The following is a 22,058-nucleotide window of genomic DNA, read 5'->3' as shown; positions in this document are numbered from 1 at the left end:
CACCGGCATTTCGTCATCTCACATCATCACAAGAAAGGTGAGTATGGTACAATAAGAGATTTCGAAAGAGAGAGAGACCGCATTCACATAAGTTTTACTACAGTGTATTGTTATAATTATTCTATTTTGTTATTGTTTTTAACCTCTTACTGTCCCTAATTTATAAATGCAACCTTATTTTAAGTATGTATGTATGGAAAAAACTTTGTATATATAGGATTCGATGCTACCCACAGTTTCAGGAAACCACTGGGGTCTTGGGTGTATGCCCTGTGGATAAGGAGGACTACTGTACTTTATTATATGGTTGGGAACTATATTTATCACACTTAATTCTCAGAACCCTGTGCAGTGAGATTTGTTTTGCTTATTTTACTTATGAAGACAATGGAGACTCAAAGAGAGTTACTTTCTTTCCCAACACAGTAGTAAAATGGGCAGGGATGGATGGAGCCAGAAGGCTGAACCCAGGTCTGTCTGATCCTTAGGCTTGTTTTTCTCCTGTGTGCTTAACACTGTATATGTAGAATCTGTTACCTGCTTTTCTGCCACACACACACACACACACACACACACACACACACACAAAAGGCTACTTGAAAGCCATTTGAGAACTTTATTATGATGCTTCACTTAAGAGTTCTATGCATTCTAAGTGTGTTCTTGGTCTCCTTCAGGGCTATTTTGTCTATCAATACTTTTTCTCATGGTGTTCAGTAAGAATGTACTAATAAATCTAAGCACATCAATGACTGAGTTAATTTATTTTTAAGTAAGATTCAATATGGTAAAGTTGCTTTACTTACATATTTTCAAAAACTGGCTATTTGAGAAGAACTCAAATTGCTTTTGCTAAATTTATTGCTTATTTTACAAAAATATGACATAGATATTGCTAATTTCAAGTCTTTAAAAAATCTACTTTGTACAGTACTCTTGAGGGAATACTTGAAGGTACTTGCTGTCATTTATTTTGAAAAGGTGTTGTCTAAGTAGATAATTCTTGTGACATTTAATATTTCAAAATATAACAAGATTTCTGAGTAAGATATACTCATTAGATAAAGGATTTATTTCTCTTTTGAGATAATAAACAAATAGGCAATCTTGAAGAATTTCATTTAACATCCTTTAAGGAAGCAGAGAATAATGATAGTAACCTCCACAAAGTCAATTTCACAAGGCATCTGTAAATTTGGTAACTGGATTTAATTCTTGATCAATCAATGAGTTTATAACCATTTGTGACCTCAGTTTCTTAATTTGTAAAATGAGGACTGTAATACATATATCAGAGTTATCTGAAATTAAAGAAGACAAGATTAGCACTTCATAAATTATAGTCCTATACAAATAGAATTTCAATGTAATTATAAGTGACTCAATTTTTAATATAACAAATACAAAGAACCATCTGAAAGAACATAGTAGAATGTTTTACATGACTCTTTAGATCTGAATCTTTATATTTATCTTGAACTTAACCACAAAATAGATATGTAATGAGTAAAGCCATGTCACTTAGATACCATTTACTAAAGCAGCCAGATGACCTGAGTCATAGATTTAAGTGCACAGCAATTTCATCCTGTTTATTTTACTTATTGTTTATTTATTGTTTCTAAGGGAATAGTTACCTGGTGCAATGTTTTCTGGATTTGGGGGACTTCGTGGATCCGGAGTGTTGGGAGGGGTAAATGGGGCTTGTTGTGAGCCACCTTCCAAGTTGCTTCCATCCAGTTTCCCATTCTGCATGGCAATGTTGTGCTGTGTGTGATCAAAAATAAACTCTGCTGAAAACTCAAAAATATTAGACACACTAATATGGAGATACCATATGTGCAAAACTCCACCGGTATATTTAAAATTTAAGTACGGCGCCACTGCCTTGTTTCTTGGGGTCTCAATAGCTTATATGTAATTGGAGCTATTGAATGAGAAATTTTACTGCTACTAACTTAAGATATGTTTTATGATAACATTCCAGTTAATAATAATTAATTGAAGCTTACTATGTGCCAGGCAGTATCTAGGGCTTTGTATCAATTAATTAATGTACTATTCACGAAGTCCCCATAAAGGTGAATCTATTTAATTTTTAAGTCTTTAATAATCTAGTATTATAGAGCATACTGGCCAAATATTTGGCTTAGCCATTGTTACATTACAATCTCTATTTATATTGTTTATATTTAATTTTAATTTAAAATTTAATCTGAAATTTGAACACCAGCTGTATAAAAAAATATACTTGAAGCTGCATAGATCTGTAAAAGGAAGAATTTGGGATTTCTAGGAAACAAAATGCTTAAAAGAGATGTTTGTCTTTTAAGTTTTAGCTGAATTTGTTTTATGATTATAATTTAGGATTTATTCTATGACATTAATATAGCACTTCTAAAAACAGTTAATCTTCATTTTAATAGAGAAAAAAGACATTTTAATAGGTAATGTTCTTAAAAGCATGACTAGGCCTTATCTCTATAATAAAGAATTGTTTTAATTGTATCTGGGAAATATTTATATTTTATTTTATTTTTTAAAATATTTTATTTACTTGACACAGAGAAAGAGAGAGAAAGAAAAAGAGCACAAGCAGGGGAAGCAGCAGGCAGAAGGAGAGGGGGAAGTAGGCTCCCTGCTGAGTAGAGGGTCCTACAGTGGGGCTCCATCCCAGGACCCTGGGATCAGGACCTGAGCCAAAGGCCTAACCAAATGAGCAACCCAGCCATCCCAAAATATGTGTTTTAGAAAAGACGCCAACTGGGGCGCCTGGGTGGCTCATCATTAAGGGTCTGCCTTTGGCTCAGGTCATGATCCTAAGGTCTTGGGATTGAGCCCCGCATCAGGCTCCCTGCTCTGCGGGAAGCCTGCTTCTCCCTTTCCCAGCTTGTGTTCCCTCTCTCACTGTGTCTCTCTCTGTCAAATAAATAAACAAAATCTTAAAAAAAAAAAAAAAAGCCAATCTATCTAAGAAGTATATAAAGTCAATTTTTTTAACCCTAAAAAGAAAAACTTAGTGAAGAGAACAACAAATAAAAACCAACTTTGACTTTTCTCTGTGTGACATAAGCAAAAAATAATTGGAGATGCTTTTTCATTTCTGCATTCATTTATAATGATATGGTGAAAAATAATTTTGTATTTAATACCAAAATAAACTTCACCCTCATTTTCAGGCTTAACCCAAACAATAGCCTCTTGCCAGGTGATTTTTACAAAATTCACCTTATTCTCTGCAGCACCATGGGTAAAGCTGCTGTGGAAATGAATAGGGCACAAGTAAGCAATGGTGAGTTGGCTTGTGGAAAGGTGCAAAGGAATGTTTGTTAGGTGAGCACAGGGTTTGATTACTAGGCAGAAGAGCTGATATTTTATTCTGTAGACAATAAAGAATAATTTCTAAAGACTAGTGTAATGCTGTACTCAGAAATATTAGTATTTAGCATTTTGAATGTAGTTATTATCTTAACTGTTAGACTTATTTGACCAGATTAGTATTTTTTCTCACTCTGAACTTATACCACCTCTTAAAATGTTAATTATAAACAAAAAACCAGTTGAGATAAATATAGGACTATCATGCATTTAGGATTCTTTTTCTAAGTTCCGTGAAATGCATTTCAACTAAACTTACAAAGCATTCTATCTATGGTATTTTAAGAATTGTAATACTGACTTTCATTAGAGACTTTTTCCTGGGGATTAGTGAACAGGACAATCAACTGCTTCTAGCTAGTCATTAATTATCAGGAAGACACCCAGTATTGCTATTGTCATTGTTAAGTATACAAACAAAGCCTAATAATAGTTGGGTAGCAACTTACTTTAGTTATGACATAAGCCTTAAATTATACAGTTCCATCATATGTGATTCCTTTCATGAAAAGTTGAAGAGGTAAATGAAAATGTGTTTCTTTTTATTTCAATTAAGTTGACCCTAAACAAAATAAAACTAATGCAGCATCTTATAGGTTATAAACATAGAAGTTATAGATAAGGTCTATTACATGATTTCTGTTAAAATATCAATAGAAATAAAAGGATTTTTTAAAAAACCTGTTCTATAATTTGTACTAAATGCATAGAAGTTATTTTACTTTTTATAATATACTTACTCTTTCCCCAGTATTATATAAGATCTCAACAGATTTCAAAAGTCCATAATTACCAAATATGTATGTAATCTTTACTATAAAATGTAGATTGTTTTCTTTAATATCATTTTATAGTGATTTGTAGAAGATAATTTGAATTATCATGAATCATTCTTCTATTTTATTTTTCCTTAAATGCTCATTTTCTTCATCCATTTTATTTTTTTGTCTATTGGTGCAAGAATTTCACGAGTTGGGGTACCTGTGTGGCTCAGTCAGTTAAGTGTCCAACTCTTGATCTCAGTCCAGGTCTTGATCTCAGGGACGTGAGTTCAAGCCCTACATTAGGTTCCACATTGGACATGGAGACTATTTAAAAAAAAAAAAATGGGGGGGGCCCTGGGTGGCTCAGTGGGTTAAGCCTCTGCCTTCAGCCTACGTCATGATCCCAGGGTCTTGGGATGGAACCCCGATTCGGGCTCTCTGCTCGGCAGGGAGCCTGCTTCTCTCTCTCTCTCTCTCTGCCTGCCTCTTTGCCTACTAGTGATATCTCTGTCAAATAAATAAATAAAATCTTTTAAAAAAAAAGAATTTGATCAATCATGAACTAAGGGTTCAAAATTGGCTTGTGTAGCAAGCAGTGGATCTTCATTTCTTGTTAAGAAAGCACATTTCCTGTTATTATTTATGTCATAAAGTTTGTGTGGCTTGAATATGCCAGTTTCTCAGCAGCAGAGTGTGACCAAAAGCTGACCTATTTTTTAAATTTTTAAGATGATACTTAATATTTGAACAAATGGCATTAAATTACCAGGGAGTTGCTTTATATTTTCATCTAATGATGTCCTAAACGTTATAATAAAATAAGACATGTATATAGAGTTAAATAATTATTTTGGCAGTATAGCTTAAGGGAAACAGTAAAAGTTCATTTCAGAAAATATAGTCAATAAATTAGGAAAATGTGATTTAAATCATATAAAGATGATTCAAGAAGTAGACTATAAGTAATAGTTGTTTTCTATCTTTCAATGTTATTTTGTTTCCCTTTCACTACACAAAAGCTGTATTTATTTGTCTTTGAGCTCCCAACATCCTATCTAAAACACAGTAGGCATTCAATAAATATTTGCCAAAAGTGTAAATAAATGAATGGAAATAGATCTGAACCTAATATTGTTTTAAAAATTCCTCTCATATTAACAAAGCTTGCTTCAAGTTGCAATCTAATGCCTTGATAAAGCAAATATATCATTATAAAATGTGGCTCACTATTTTCCTCAATAATTTATCATACAGGTCAATTTTAGAATTAAATATAGATCATTAAAGAAGACACTTTAGAGAATACTTGAGTCCATTCACTCATTTTCTAAATGAGAAAACAGGTCCAAGAAAGCAAAGAAACTTTTAAATTGACTCCAAATTGCATGGCTTGTAAGATGGCTGGGAACAGAACCCTGGTCTCCTGGTTTCCAACCCAGTTTCCTTTGATTATACCATGATAAGTGTCAGTACCAAGAATTCTAGAATTCTGAGTGTTGGGTTTCAATCTTCTTTATTATAGTGTTAGTTAAGATAAATGAATATACTTCCTTGAACACTACGTTCCTCATTTCTAAAGAGAGAGTAGATTTCATCAGACTTCAGGGTATTTATGTTATATAACTCAATGACATACAAGTTCATGGTATACATTATTATTGTTTGTTGCTCTAAGTTACTTATCAGCATTTAATTGTTTATTTCAAAAGCCTGTTTTGGACTATTTTATTTATTTAGTGTCCAACTATGTAGGAATACTGAAAAACTATCAAGGCATGTTCTTAGATTTTATGTATAATTAGAATAATTGGCCACAGGTTAATGAAAATAAGCTAACACACTGGAGATGAGGGAATATGTTGTGTTTATAATTACATTTAAATACTCATTGCCCCTTGCTCCAGAATTGTAGTTAAAGCATAGACTTAAAGATTTAAGTATAAGTTATGAAAACTGGATTTACTCATTTATTCAGATGTCTAGACTTGTAGATGACTTCTCAAAGAATTTCCTTAAGCCACCTTATTTTATACTACTCCTTAAAGCTGTTGTCATCATTAAAAGAATATGATTATATAATTAGACTCCATCAGCTGATACAGAGATTATTTTAGTCTCACACTGTATTAGCTACAATCATTTTTGATAACTAGATATCAGACATAATTATAGAGTAACATAACATTATATTTATCCATGACTTCAAGTGAAAAATCATCCCTCACAAATGTAAATACTATTGTTCAGTAAGATTTGATGTCTAACTGAATTCATAGTTATAACTACACTTAGTACATGTTGGATGAGGCTTGTTAATGTGCAAAATAAATGATTTCATTTAAGTTATTCTCCATTTATTGTTAACCAGAGAAACATACATTTTGAATAACTAACATTTCAGTGTTTCTGGATGTGGATGTTAGTTATATAACTAACTATAAAAGATCTCAGTGAAACTAGTCTGTTTGTTGTAAAGAAGTGAGATGTCCATTCAAAACAACTGATTAGTGATGGCAGCTAGCAAATGCTAGGGTTTAAATTCACAAGTAAAGTTACATACTTCCCATAGCTATAGGAAGAAACCCTCAGTAAATAAAATTTAAAATTGTTATAGTTTCCACCACCTCTTCAAATTTAGAACCAATTCTTTATTCCCTTTTGATTCTTCATGCTTGGTACTTTATTTTTAAAGCCAATCCCCCAAAACTAGTTGTTTTCCTGCTATGAACTTCTTCCTTGACAATCTCTCTACATGACAGTTTAAAAGAATATAATATAAATGCAGTATGTAAAATATAATGTAATTAATTTGTCTGTTCATTTGTTTATTATTTTTCAGATGCAGAAAATTTGGTCGAAAGAGTTTTGTCCACCTTGGTTTTGTTATTAATAGGTATCAGACTTCCTTACATGATGTGGAATAAATGCTTTGAGGGAGAGAAGCTCAACTATGTCTGTAGCTCTCAGGCACGTTTCAGTGCCAGGATGTATTCAGCCAGCAAAATGCTTATGCTTACTTTGTGGAGTGCTGTGTGCTTTGGAAGTGTTTCCATCCCAAACATTTAACTGTTAGAGATAAGACCATGGAAACTTTTAGTTCCGCCAATCTCCACTCCCTCTCCCTCCTCTTAGCAGAACACACCAGCTTTTCAGTGACAAATCTACAGGTTTGTCATATCCCTACTGAACTAAAAAGATACTCATAACATATATAATACTTCTTTTGTTTATTCATCTGAACTATTTATTATCATAAAAAAAGGTCTAACAAAATCCACAGAAAAAATACGTTGAATAAATATGTAGAATATTTGTTTGGGATCCAGTGATACAAATACACTTAGAAATGCTACCTCTTTATTTAGACACCACATAATCAAGTTATACCTACATTTATTTGTGCTTTAGATTCATACTGGAAGTTTTCAAATGTGTATTTATCAGATCTTCTTTGTCGCATCTTAAATAGTCTGGCGCCACGGTTACTGAGATGGGATAATTCTTCCAACATGATGTCTCTGGGGATGCTGACTTTTTTGCCCAGGTGCATGGCATCTACATCTGTAAAACAACATTCATGTATATGAAAACCCCAAGGTAATCATCTTTAAAGGCTTTGCTAAATTCCATAATTTATTGCCTGCTATATGCTAGTGTAGTGAATAAGATAGAGACTCTTTACTCAGACTGCTTTAGGTTGAGTCTTAGCTCCCTTACTTTCTCTCTGTATGATTATTGATATGTTACTTATTTTTCTAAGCCTGAGGATCCTCATCTCTAAAGTTTGGATAATACCTACTGAATATGCTTGATATGAGCATTAAATAAAATGCTTCATATAAATCACTTATCTATGATATCTGGCACATAGAGTAAATGAAAGTTAGATAATAACGCTATTAGTATAATTTAGTGTTTCCAAATTTAATGAGTTTTCAAACAGCCCTGCTTATAGTTTTAATAAGTTCTATTTGGCACCCCAAATTTGTATGTGTGTTTCAGCTGTCCTTATTGCTTGAGTGCCTACCTTGCCATCTGTACCACTCCATTTCCCGATCTCTGTCAAAATACCATTTATTCTACAGCCATCATCAAGGAACCTAGTATAAAGTAGGCAGGTGGTACTGAATTAACAAATCATTCCCAACCTAGCTTATGCTATTTCTTTGAATCCCTTCACTAAATCTCTATTCATAATTATACATGCTTTTTTCATATCCCATAGCACTGAATCACAATTACTTGATTCCATTTTACTTATTTGATTGTTTTCATTTTTTTAATGTTTTAGTCTTTGTGTCCCCCATGCCTTAAATATAGGAGATGTTCCCTATAATTCTACGAAATACAACTATAAATCCTGGACATTATGTATACAATATAAGAAGACTTTGAAAGGTGAAGAGAAGAAGACAATTAACAAGGAGACTCAGACTCAAGGAACAATGTGGTGGTAAGTTCTCTGGGTTTTCTTTTAGCTTATAAATCCCAGACTTGGAGCTAAGATGATAGCATCCCAGACACACCAACAAGTGCTGACGAAAAAAAAACCCTAACAAAAGACAGTTATCATTAGCTAAAGGACTAGGAAAGGAGCAGCCTAAAAAAACAGAAAACTTAGACAATAGCCACTCTACTTCACCAAGATACCAAAGAAAAACCTTGGGCCCTATCCATAGCAACAAGTTCCAGGTGAAGAGCTCAGAATTTTACCACTCTGAGGCTGTAAGAAGGTGCCCCAATATTCCCAAAGGGGTGGTATCAGAAAAGCCAAGGAAGAAGCTGAGACTTTCCTCTCTGTCGGCCAATAACAACCCTCCCTCTCTGTGTGTTAGTGGAGACCATGTGGAGATTTCAAACTAACACCCTCTCCTATCAGTAGTTAAGAGCTCTTCTCCTCAAGTTTCAATGAAGCCATATAGGGAGCCTGCACTTCTACTTCCACCTGATAGTGATGAGGTGGCACTGTTCTTCCCCAGCTGAAGCAGTGTCAGACCAGCGTAGATGAAAAAGAAGGCTTAAATATAAGAACAAGAGTCTTAGAACATAATGTGAAAATTTCCAAGCTCATAAAAAATCTTTTCATACCAGGAACCAGGAAGATCTCAAACTAAATGAAAAAGGATGCCAATATGAGATGACTGGGATATTAAAATTACACAACCAAGATTTCAAAGCATCCATGATAAAAATGATTCAAAGGGCAATTACAAAGCTCCTAGAAAGAAATGAAAAAATAGAAAGCTTTAGCAAAGAAATAAAAAGTCCTGGCAGAGAAATAAAAACTATAAAGACCTAATGGAAAATTTAGGACTGAGAATACATAACCAAAGCAGAAGTTTAACAGATGGAGTCAGTAGCAGAATAGAGGGGAGAAAGGAAAAAAAAATCTGTGAACTGGGAGATAGAATAATAGAAATCACTCAATAAGAACAACAGAGGAAAAAATAAAATGCAAAAAAAAATGAAGAAAACCTTAGGGGTTAGTGGGACTGGAACAAAAGATACAGCATTTGTGTCACTGAAGACAGGAGAGAAGAAGGAAGTGGGGTTGGAAAAGTATTCAAATAAATAATGGTTGGAGTACCGGGGTGGCTCAGTCAGTTAAACATCTGCCTTTAGCTCAGGTCATGATCCTAGAGTCCCAGGATCAAGCTCCACACCAGGCTCCCTGTTTGGCGGGGAGTCTGCTTCTCTCTCTGCCCCCCCCCTTCTCATGCTCTCTCTCTCTCTCTCAAATAAATAAATAAAATCTCTTAAAAATAAAAGAAATAATGGTTAAAAACTCCCAGATTAGGCAAGAAAGATAAATCTACAGATTCAAGAAGCTAAGAGTGTCTTATACAAGATAAATATATAGAATGTCACAAGACATAAACTTCTAAAAATTAAAGACAAAAAAACCTTAAAAGCAGCTGGAGAAAAATGACAACTTACCTATAGGGAGGGGAGAAAATGAGAATTACAGTGAATTTATCACCAGAAACCATGAAAACCAGGAGAAAGTGGCACAAAATTATGGAAAGAAAAAAACTGTCAACCCAGAATCTGATACCCAGTGAAAATATCCTTTAGAAATGAAGGAGAATTTGAGACATCTTCAGCTAAATGGAAACTAGGAGAATTTGTTTCCTGGAGACCTATTCTAAAAGAATGGTTTGGGCAGCTATAACAAAACACCAAAGACCAGTGGCTTCTAAACAACAGAAATTTCTTTCTCACGGTTCTGGAGGCTGGCAGTCTGAGATCTAGGTGCCAGCATGGTTGAGGTTCTGGTGAAAGCCCCCTTCTGGGTTCCACATTGATGATTACTTCCACCTTGTGTTCTCACATGGTGGAAGGGACAGTAGCTCTCTTGGACCTATTTTATAAGGGTACTATCTCTTTCGCAAGGACTCCACTGTCAAGACTCAATCATCTCCAAAGATTCCATCTCTTAATAATCACAGGAGCATTGGGACTTCAGTATATGAATTTGGTGGGGACACGAACATTCAGACCATAGGAAAAAACTAAGGGGAGTTCTTTAAACAGGAAACAAAATATAGAGCAAAGAAAGACTACAGTGAGCAACAGTGTGGGTAAGCACAATAATCTTCCCTTCTTCTCTTTAGGTTTTTAAATTATGTTTGATGTTAGAAGCAAAAACTGATATAATTATAAATATATATAGAAGAAATAGTTAAGACAATTATGTTATAAATAGAGGAGGATAAAGGGACATGAAGGTAGGTTTTTTTGTACTTTGCTTGAATTGATAAAGTGATGACATCAGGAGACTTTGTTTATTTATATATTTTTAAAGATTTTATTTATTCATTTGTCAGAGAGGTGAGAGAGAGCACAAGCAGGGGGAGAGGCAGGCAGAGGGAGAAGCAGATTCCTCACTGAGCAAGGCTCCTGATGCTGGACTCAATCCCCAAACTGTGGAATCATGACCTGAGCCAAAGGCAGACACTTAACTGACTGGGCCAGCCAGAGATCTTGTCATCAATAGACTTTTGATAAGTTATGCATATGTAATGTAATTCTTAGAGCAACTACTAAAAAAGCTATTACAGATAGACTTGAAATCACTGTGGATAAAGAGACACGGAAATCTTAAAAATGTTTAAGCAAGCCATAGAATTAGATTATACTGAACAACAACAGAATGCCCATATGTGATCATGGAACATATATGACGGTAGACCATATCCTGGGCCATAAAAAAAACCTCAACAAATTTAAAAGAGTTAAACTTGTGCAGAATGTGATTTCTGGTTACAGTGGAATCACATTAGAAATCAGTAACGGAGGGGCGCCTGGGTGGCTCAGTGGATTAAGCTGCTGCCTTCAGCTCAGGTCATGATCCCAGGGTCCTGGGATCAAGCCCTGCATCGGGCTCTCTGCTCTGTGGGGAGCCTGCTTCCTCCTCTCTCTCTGCCTGCCTCTCACCGACTTGTGATCTCTGCCTGTCAAATAAATAAATAAAATAAATCTTTAAAAAAAAAAGAAATCAGTAACAGAAAGATAAAGGGAAAATCTCTAAACATTTGGAAACTAAACAACATACTTCTAAATAATCCATGGGTTAAAGAGGAAGTCTCAAGGGAAATAAGAAAAAAATATCATTGATTTGAATGAAAATAAAAACAAAGCATGTCAAAATTTATGAGATATAGTTAATGCAGTGCTGAGAGGGACATTTATAGCACTAAATGCGTACACTAAGAAAAAGAAAAAGTCTCAAATGAATAATCTAAGCTTTTACCTTAAAAACCTAGAAAAAGGGTGTACCTGGGTAGCTCAGTCAGTTAAGTGTCCAACTCTTGGTATCAGCTCAGGTCAAGACCCCAGCATCCTGAGATCAAGCCCAAGGGGAACTCCGCACTGAGCATGGAGCCTGCTTAAGATTCTCTCTCCCCCTCTTCCTCTCTCCTTCATCACACACCCCCTGGCTTTCATGCATGTATGCATACATTCTCTCTTTCTCAAAAAAAATAAAAATAAAAATAAAAGACCTAGAGAAAGAAGAACAAAATAAACCCATAGCAAGCAGAAGGAAAGAAATAATCAATATAACAGCAGAAATCAAAAACTAGTTAAACATGGAGTTGAGTTTTCAATGATAAATAGCATTGACAAATCTCTAGCTAGACTGACATAGACAAAAATATAAAAGACACAAATTACCAATGATAGGCATGAAGAAAGGAACTACAGGAGCAATAGACACTCTAGATAGCAAATGGATAATAAGTGAATACTATGAACCACATTATATATTAATTCACATAAATTTGAAAACTTAAAAAAAGTCACCAATTTTTGAAAAACACAAAATGTCACATCTCACCAGTATGAAGTAGAGAAGTTGATTAATCCTGTAAATACGATCTAATTTATAATTTTTAAATCTCTCAAAAAAGAAATCTTCAGAGCTAGGTAATTTCACTGGAGAATTCTACCAAACATTTCAAGAATTAACACCCAAATCATAATCTCTGCCTGAAAATGAAGATGAGAGAACTGTTCCCAGTTTATTTATTAAGATAATATTACCCTGATACCAAAACTGAGAAGACACAAAAATGAAAGCTACAGACCAATATTCCTCATACATATAGAAGAAAAAACCTTAATAACATATTAATAATTAAAATTCAACAATATATAAAAAGAATTCTATACATGAATAAGTAGAATTTATTCCAGGGATATTGACTGCTTTAATATTCAAAAATCAATATATTCTCCCATATTAATAGGCTAGAGAAGAAAAATTACATGTTCAGACCTTTGGGATAGAGGGTGGAGCAAAACACGATTAAACTTGACACCACAGACACAATTCATTAGAGGAAACACTGATAAATTGAACTTCATCAAAATTAAAAACTTTTGCTCTGAGAAAGACCTTTACATGAATAAAAAGACAAGTTACAGAGTGGGAAACCATATTTGACAACAAGCTAGAATATATAAAGAACTCTCAAAACTCACAAGTAAAAATGCAAACAATCCAATTAGAACATGGGCCAAAGACATGAAGAGACATTTCACCAAAGAGGATATACAGATGGCAAATAAGCATACACAAAGATGTTTAACATCATCAGTCAATTCAAATTAAGGAAATGCAAATGAAGACCATAAAGCTATGTCACTATCAGAATGACTAAAATGAAAAATAATGATTGCTCCTAAAGCTGGGGAGGGTATGGAGAAGCTAGATCACTCATACATTTCTGTTGGAAATGTAGAATGGTACAACCACTCTGGAAAGTAACTTAGTAATTTCTGTTAAAAACCTACCATAGAATTAGTAGTAACACTGGGCATTTATCCAAGTAAAATGAAAGCTCATGTTCATGCAAAAAGCTATGTACAAATGTTCATATTCAATTAAAAACAAAACAGAAATAATTCAGATGTACTTTAATGGGTAAATGGTTAAAAACACTGTGGTCTATCCATACCATGTTACTCAGCAATAAAAAGGGAAAAACTATTGAAACATGCATCTCCTGGATTTATCTCCAGAGAACTACACTGAGTGAAAAAAGCCAATTCCCAAAGGTTACACACTGTATATTTAAATCATTTATATAACATTCTTGAAATGAAAAAATATAGAGAGAGAAATAAAGAGCAGAGTAGTAATTGGCAGGAGTCTCTTGACCGTATTAATGACAATATTCTGATTGGGATAGTATACTATAGCTTTGCAAGACATTACCTTGGGGAAAATTAGGAAAAGGTATATGATGCAACAGCTCTGTATTATTTCTTAGAATTGCATATGAACTACGATTACCTCCAAAAAAAAAAAAAAACTACCAAGCCATAAAAAGACATGAATAATCCTTATTGTAAATTGCCAAGTGAATGAAGCTTGTCAGTAAAGACTACACACTGTATGGTTCCAACTACATGATATTCTGGAAAAAGACAAATTTCCAGAAGACAGTCAAAGAATCAATGGTTGCCAAGGGCTTGGGGTGGGGGAAGGGGAGGAAGTAGGGATAAACGAGTAGAGTACAAGGGATTTCTAGGGCAGTGAGACTATTCCCTATGGTATTATAATGGCAGACATATGACATTATGCATTCATGAAAGTCCATAAAACACTATAACACAAAGAATGACCCCTAATGTAAACTATGGACTTTAGCTATTTTTTTAAAGATTTTATTTACTTATTTTAGAGATAGAGAGTGTATGTGTGCATGAGGAGTAGAGAGAGAGGGAGAGGGAGACAATCTCCAGCAGAGCTGGCACTGAGTGTAAAGCCCAACTGAGGGTTTGATCCCAGGACCCCAAGACCATGACCCCAGCTGAAACCAAGAGTAGGATGCTTAATCAACTGAGCCATGCAGGTGCCCCTGGACTATAGTTTTTAATAGTGTATCAATATTGGTTCATCAGCTATAACCAGTATATCACACCAAGACAAGATGTCAATAATAGGGGAATCTATATGTTGGGAGGAGAAGGGGTATATGGAAACACACTATTTTCTGCTTAGTTTTTCTGTAAACCTGAAACTGCTCTAAAAAAAGTGTATTATTAAAAGAAAAAACTTTAATGAAAAAAAATTCATAGCCTTCCCCCACCCCACCCCCAAAGCAATGCAGAGCAGCTTTGTCTGATCTCCCATATGGAAAAAAAAAAAATCTATGCTATACATGCTTTACAATCCCCAGGGAGGCAGAACTTACCTGTGAAAAAGGATTGGAGGAAGAGAGCAAAGTAAATGAGGATGTTTCATAACAGTTGCCTAGGATTTGCTTGCCAACCCTGCTGAGTTCTACAGGGAATATTCACCTTCGTTTATCTGCCAGTGTTTGGAATCTTTTTTACTGTGTTCTTGGAACATGGAAGGAGAAGCTAGGTTATTTTCAACTTATCTATGAATATATACCTCAGGATTCTGGAGAGAGTTACAGGATGGGCTCTTTCAACCTTCTGATCCTTTTTTAAAAAGATTGTATTTGTTTATTTGAGAGAGAGAATAAGAGAAGGAGAGAAGCAAACTCCCCACTGACAGAAGCCCCACGTGGGGCTCAATCCCAGGGTCCCAGGATCATAACCTGAGCCAAAGGCAATGGCTTAACCAACTGGGACACCCAGGTACCCAACTTTTTGATTCTGTAATAAAAATAGAAATTTCTTTTTAGATACAAAGGATAGAAGAAACCGTATTGCTTAGACTTTGTGCAGTTATGGGAAGGGGGAATCTCCTTTAAATGCTTATCAAAACAATTCAGTCAGCAATAAGAGAGAGAGAATAAAATAGTAACACACACACAAAATCAAAATCTACAGATTTTTTTCCCATTGAACTTTTCTAGAAATACATATTCTATGTAATGTAATATATTATAAATAATGTTTTTAAACACATTTATGTTTCTCCTGGAAAACTTTTCTAATGAGACATTTTCAGAAAATAAAAAATGCCCCAAAACAGGCAGCCACTAGAAAATGCAGAGATGACAATCTTCATAGTTATGGAATCTTTCTCCTTTTAATTAATGCTACAAAGTTTTTCCATAAAGAAACCGCAACAGAAATGCAACTTTTTTTTTCCTCCCCATTTCTTTTTTTTTTTTTTAATGAACAATTTTATATTGTAAACATATAGTTCATGATTTCCTAGCAGTCCCTGACATGTCCTTTGCAGGACACTCTCTTTTTTTTTTTTTTTTTTTTAAGATTTTATTTATTTATTTGACAGAGAGAGATCACAAGTAGGCAGAAAGGAAGACAGAGAGAGAGGAGGAAGCAGGCTCCCTGCCGAGCAGAGAGCCCAATGCGGGGCTCGATCCCAGGACCCTGAGATCATGACCTGAGCCGAAGGCCGCGGCTTAACCCACTGAGCCACCCAGGCGCCCCTCCTCCCCATTTCTGTTACTGGTTTGAGTCATTACAAATAGCTAAATGAAAAGAGGGTTAGAAAAAGGAATAGCATATTATTATATTAATTTCTCTATCTTCTAAATTTCAAGCTATAGCGTAAGTTAAATTCTGTGACACCAAACATGTTTGAGAAAATGTTTTTATCTCATGGCCCTCTTCCTAATAGCCTCCTGATATTCACTGATTCCACCAAAGTTTCTGAAATAACCACATGACTTAAGTAGGTTCCATCCCACTGCTCCGTATGATTTACAGTAGTCTTCTGCGGTGTGTTTGACCAGACTTGATCAGCTCTGTGATTGATTCAGAAATCTGATCCAGGTCAATGAGAGTGACTATCAGGAATTTTCTCTGTGAATGTTGTGCCAAAGATGCTTTCTTTATACTGCCGCATGTAAGCACAGAAGTTTATTGCCCAGGAAAATGTTGACAGGTACTTGGTAGAATGATAGAGCCAGGCTTGGGGTGAAACTTACCCCAAGGAAGTCAAAACAGAGAGAAACCGGAGAATCCTTGGTGGCATACTTGAGTGGCTAGATGAAGCTCTGAACTTTTCAGATGTATGAGTCATAAATTCCCTTTATTGCTTAAGCTAGTTGGCTTCTGACTTTCTCTTGTATTCAACTAAAAGCATGCAGATATAGTTATTCTCTCCAGATCTTCATGTTACTGATGTAGATCGAAAAAGTGTATTAAGATTAGAGTCATAAGGAAGAGTGAAGTAGACCAGCTTAAAAGCCTGGAAGTGGGGGCCTCAAAGAGGAAAGAGAGCAGAGAGAAGAACTATAACAAAAATGGATATACTGTTGGTCACAGACTCATCAGGTTTCATAAGAAACATTCACTCCTTTTAAGCAAAGCACTAGAACCTATCGCTCAAGTTGCTTCAAGGAATAGATGTTCAGTAAGAGCCATAAGGAACTTACCTACCCTTGATGTCAGGGATACCAAGAAATAATCAGCTGGAGCAATCTGTTGTTATTAGCAAATTTGTATCATGAGGGAGAAGAAGTGAGAGACAAAAAGGAAAAATGAGAGGGTGCATAAAATAATGCACTCAACCTCTTTTAATATTCTTCATACTCCATTCCACTTCTTCTGAGCCTACATTTTCTCCCTCCTGCTCTGTGATAGACAGTGAGTTAACTAGCTTTGAGCGGCCACCTGACAGAATTCAGAGTCTCTGGGGCCAGAAATACTGGATGATAATTCAGCACTAGAGTAAGCTTCTACTAGCTCACAAGAGTCGACTGATAAATTTTCAAGAGTTCTGTGAGCCAGTAATTAACTTCAGTAAACATAGCCCTAATTAAAATTAATTAAGTTTAATAATTAGATAATGTATTTAAAAACAAAGCAATAAATACTCAAAAATATCACTTTCAAGTATTTTTACTGCATTTTGCTATTATCTATGCTCCTGATGTTATTTATATCTGTTTGTATTTGTATGGTAGAAATACTGTATAATGTATTACTGTATATGTTTTCCTGAATCTCCACTCAGTACCTTTTTGATGGTAGCTTGAAATCAGCTGTGGTGGGTGTATTTATTCCATAGAAATTGGCAAACTCTAGAAACCAAGGCATTTCTCCACCCCAAAGAACCCACTGTTTACTAGCAAGGTACTAGACACAGGAATATGTTAAGTCAACCTATTTTGCATAAACAAACAAACAGCAAAGAAATATCTAAATTCTCTAAGGTTTTCTTCCCTTCCCTTCCAATAGTTCAATTTATAACTAGAACAGGAGTTCCAGACCATCTGTGAGGGGGATCTAATGTTAAGAATACTTTCATTATAAACTTTCAGAGTATAGACACTGTCAAATGAGCACATAGAATCCAAGTTCAGCTGTTCCCTGCCCTTTATTGCAAACCCCTCTGTAGGTTCTCAACAGTGTTTTTAATCTGGATGCCTGATAAATGACATAACTTATTCAGGATACATATCCTTGCCTTGATGGATTAGAAGGTTTTTTTGTGGCATTAGATGATCTATTGAAAATAATATTTCTAGTGATGTCACTTATAGTAATCCAGAATTTTCCCTTTGTTCTTTAAAGATTTTATAGGACTTGATATATTATATTTTTCTATTATTTCAAGAATCAATGATTATTTATGAACAGTTGAATATGTAATTATAAATTGATACAGACATATAATCTAAGGGTCTTGATGGCCGTAACCAGATTAATTTCTACAAAAAAAAAACCCACAATTCTTAATCTACTGGAAATATTAAATAATTGTTAACCAATATTCTTCCTCAGTAGTATCCTCAACTGTACAACACTTTGATAGTTAAACTAAGATTTAAAATCTTATGTTAAAAAGTTCAAATATTGATTTTTGAGTATACTTTCCCTCTACATTTCATATTGTGGAGTCCCATTACTATGAGTATTAGAAACCAAATGGAAAATTACATTTTACTGAGACAATATGTGATCTTCCAAAATGTGATCAGTTCCTTTTTCAAAGCTTGCATTAATATATAGTATTATGAACAACTATTGGACTTAAGTTGCTCCAAAAGGAAACATTATTTTTTTCACTTATTTCATACATTAACATTATGAAACTTGGTCAAATGATTTGTGAGTGCACAGGTAGTTCTACACATTTCATGGGAAATTTTGATCCTACCAAAAGCTACATATTTAGTTAGATCAGTGAGTCTAATTCATAGTTTGTAAAGATACTCATTTACACATAATTGTAGTAAGACCAAAGATCTTTTTAAAAAAATCTCTTTCCTCATGATTCCCTACAATTCTGGTAAAATGGGCAAAACCACTTGAGGGGAGTTAACTGAAACTGACTTGCTCTAAGGTGGTCCTATCGATTTCCTTAGAAGCTTGAGACCAACGATTTTCTCTGTACTTGCACAGGTTTCCTGCTTGTTTGCAGATAGTTGGCCTAAGTGGATTGAATAATAGTGCATAAAATATGCATTATTTCAAAATGTAACATACATATATACATCTTACATGAAAAATAATAGTCCAGACTGTGATTTTTGAATAATATCTGGAAAGACTACAATTGATAATAAAGTCATTAATAATTTTCTTTGCATTAAGAAATTGATTTTGAAATCCATCTGAGATTCTTTAACTTCCTATTTTATATCTCTTTGCCTTTATTTGAATTCTACAGATATTTTATAAAGTTTTCAAAAACTTACTATTAAAATATTATCATTTAATAACTGTAATTTTATAAACATTTAAGAAAATGAGATTACCAATATACTGAATTACACAGTTTGAATTACACAGTTATCTAGTACTGTTTATGAAATGCACATGTACAACCTATTAGAGTGAAAAAGACAACAAAGAAACAAGGATGATAGAATAGTATGGTTGGACTTAAATACTGTGATTTCTACTTGGGTGGTAACTAGAATTTAGCCTACCTCTCTGCTGCTACTTTTCTGAAGGACCTTATTAGAAGTTTAGAAACCTATGGCATGCTCAGAAAATCTCTGAATTCACAAGATGTTACTGCATACCAATTTCCAAAGAAACCGATACTTTTCGGGGGGGTTATGGAACACTAAAATGAAAAGTTAAACCAAGGAAAACTAATAAACTTGTACACTGAAGCATTTGGTTAAGTTCTTTTATTCCCCCAACTTTTCATATTGGATCTGTGGTATTCAAGACCTTCTTAGCATCCTAATTTTAACATTGATAGCTTGATTTTTAAATTATAGTTTAAGATATGCTGATGCAGGAAAAGCAAAAGGGGTCTTCACAAATCTTCCATCTGAATTTCTAGATTTTATACTCTATACTTTTCAAAATACCCTTGAAATTTATGTCAATATTATCAGTGTCTTTGTTATTGGAGAAACTCAAATATGTTGATGTTTGACTACTGCACACAGCTCAGTAAATCAGAATCATGGAATTTTAGAATTAAACGTATCAGTAGATCCAAACCCCTCATGTTCAGATGAGGCATCTGATGTCTGGTCTGGAACCCAGGGCTCCTGGTACCATATCAACAACAGCACTCCATTTAGAACCCAGGCTTCCTGTTTTCAGACCACAAAGCTAAACTCTTTTCCTTAAGTCACAAAAACATGCTGCTCAGTCCTCTTCTGTGTGCTGGGAAAAGCTGTTCACCAGTCATGCAAGGAAAAATTAAAAACATAAACAAAAAACATACCAAAACAGCCCTCACAGAGCCCCAGTGAAAAAACTGTAGAGTGACTGAAGCAGCCTTCCGAGACACTGTGGTCTTCTCTGTTTCTGAAGTTCTTCTAAACTGTCAATTATATCTGTGTGTAAGCCCCGGGTACAATATATGCCCAGTTTTTCTTGTAAGTATTTTCATTCCAGTTCCTTTTCCCCACTACTTCTTTATTTTATTATTATTATGTTCAGTTAGCCATTGTATAGTACATCATTAATCCCTGAGGCAGTGTTCAGTGATTCAGTAGTTAAGTATAACACCCAGCACTCATCACAGCACGTACCCTCCCCAATACCTGTCACCCTGCTACCCCTTCCCCTCACCCGCCTCCCTTCTGAAACCCCCAGATTGTTTCTCCAGGTCCATAGTTTCGCATAATTCATCTCCCTCCCTGGTTTCTTCCCATCCCCTTCTGGACGGATGCCAGTTGCTCTAGAGAGCATCGCCTTCTTCTAATCTTACTCCCCCTCCTTTTTCTGTCAACATATCACTCCCTATCATTTGATGCTTCCTATCTCTCTCCCTCCTCCTCCAGTATTCAAGTCTGAAAGAATTACTGAGTGAGAGAGGAACAGGAATAATAGCAGAGAATATGTACTAATTACGAGTAAATGGTGGGCATGAAACTTTGATAAGCCAACTATTCTTGCCCCCACAACTAATTCATGCATGGATAATAGCAAAATATTTGTGTATTTTTGCCTTTCTATTAGAATAGCACTTGTTAGATGGTAGCAACATGGTTCTCTTACTTCTGTATATCCCAGAAGTTTTGTTTCACAGCAGTAACACAAGACAACTACTATCACCAGCTCTACTGTTTCTAATATTGAGGCTGAGCACCATGATGATCATGATACAATGACATAACGATATGAAAGTATAGAGCCTTAGTGTTAGGGGATACTTTCTATTAATTATTTGTTGGGAGCGTGGTATATTTGCTGCTGGGACATAATCTGACATGACAAATATAATGGATCCATAATGAGTAACAATTTGAGGTATAGTTAGTAGAGGCTGGAAGTTATCTACATTTTTACTCATTCTATCCAGTTCTGTGTATTTTAGTCTAGGTGGGTAGGATTTTTCATTAATTCTTTGCAGTTATGTCTCCTTCAGAGGGCATGAGTGCTCTGATGTAAAACTCTCCTTTTCTGATTCTTACATTTTCCTACCAATTGATCTCAGAGGTTCACCAGCTATAGTATCTCTCCCAGACGATAAGAAGGGAGTGAACTTGCAGTTCATGTTAAAAGACAATACATTTAGTCAGCTCGTTGTCGTGTGTCATTCTTCCCCAGGTTAGACATTTTTGAAAAGTGATATAAGAAACAAAGGAGTTACAACATACAAAAGAAAAAAGATCCTGATGCACAAGGAGAGGAGGTGAGAGAAGGGCTTGGAAAACATCTTTCTCTGTTCAGTTTTATAAAGGAAAATCCAGCTCACGTTTTATTTACTGAGTGTTATAATTAAGATTGAAAGAGTTGCATGCTCTATCTTAAATTATCCAGATTTTTTCTGCTGCGTAATATTTGAAAGTTTGGAAGATTATTCCCACAAAGGTATTTTTGCAGTCTGTCTCATCTCTGCATCCACGACAATTCCTGACAATTCTAGACAACATGTCATATCCAGGTAGTAAAATTCCATATAAGGTGTCAGAGTAGAAAAGAGAGGGAAATTATTTAAGCAGTTTCATAAAGTACTACAGCTATTTTATCTGAGATGAGTTCAGAAAGTCTGCGATCATCCTGCATTATCGGGATACTTGACCTCCAAACACAGGCAGAGCA

General features: G+C 34.9%; 1 protein-coding gene across 4 annotated transcripts in view; it reads right to left on the bottom strand.

Moving 5' to 3' along the window:
- Positions 1-22,058, bottom strand: part of MYOZ2 (myozenin 2) — a 37,087-nt gene that overhangs the window by 12,590 nt on the left and 2,439 nt on the right. For 3 of the 4 annotated variants that reach the window (XM_032333289.1, XM_032333292.1, XM_032333291.1), the window contains 2 exons: positions 7,534-7,703; positions 1,638-1,767 (listed from right to left, as the gene is read on the bottom strand). In XM_032333289.1, coding sequence (XP_032189180.1) covers positions 1,638-1,767; positions 7,534-7,703 — 300 coding nt within the window. Of the gene's footprint in view, positions 1-1,637; positions 1,768-7,533; positions 7,704-11,921; positions 11,945-22,058 lie in introns of those variants that run through there. The other variant, XM_032333293.1, reaches the window with a different exon arrangement.

The sequence above is a fragment of the Mustela erminea genome, chromosome 2 (assembly GCF_009829155.1).
Source record: "Mustela erminea isolate mMusErm1 chromosome 2, mMusErm1.Pri, whole genome shotgun sequence".
Classification (NCBI taxonomy): domain Eukaryota; kingdom Metazoa; phylum Chordata; class Mammalia; order Carnivora; family Mustelidae; genus Mustela; species Mustela erminea.
Note: the sequence above shows the minus strand (reverse complement) of the source record. Positions and strands in the feature narration are given on the sequence as shown.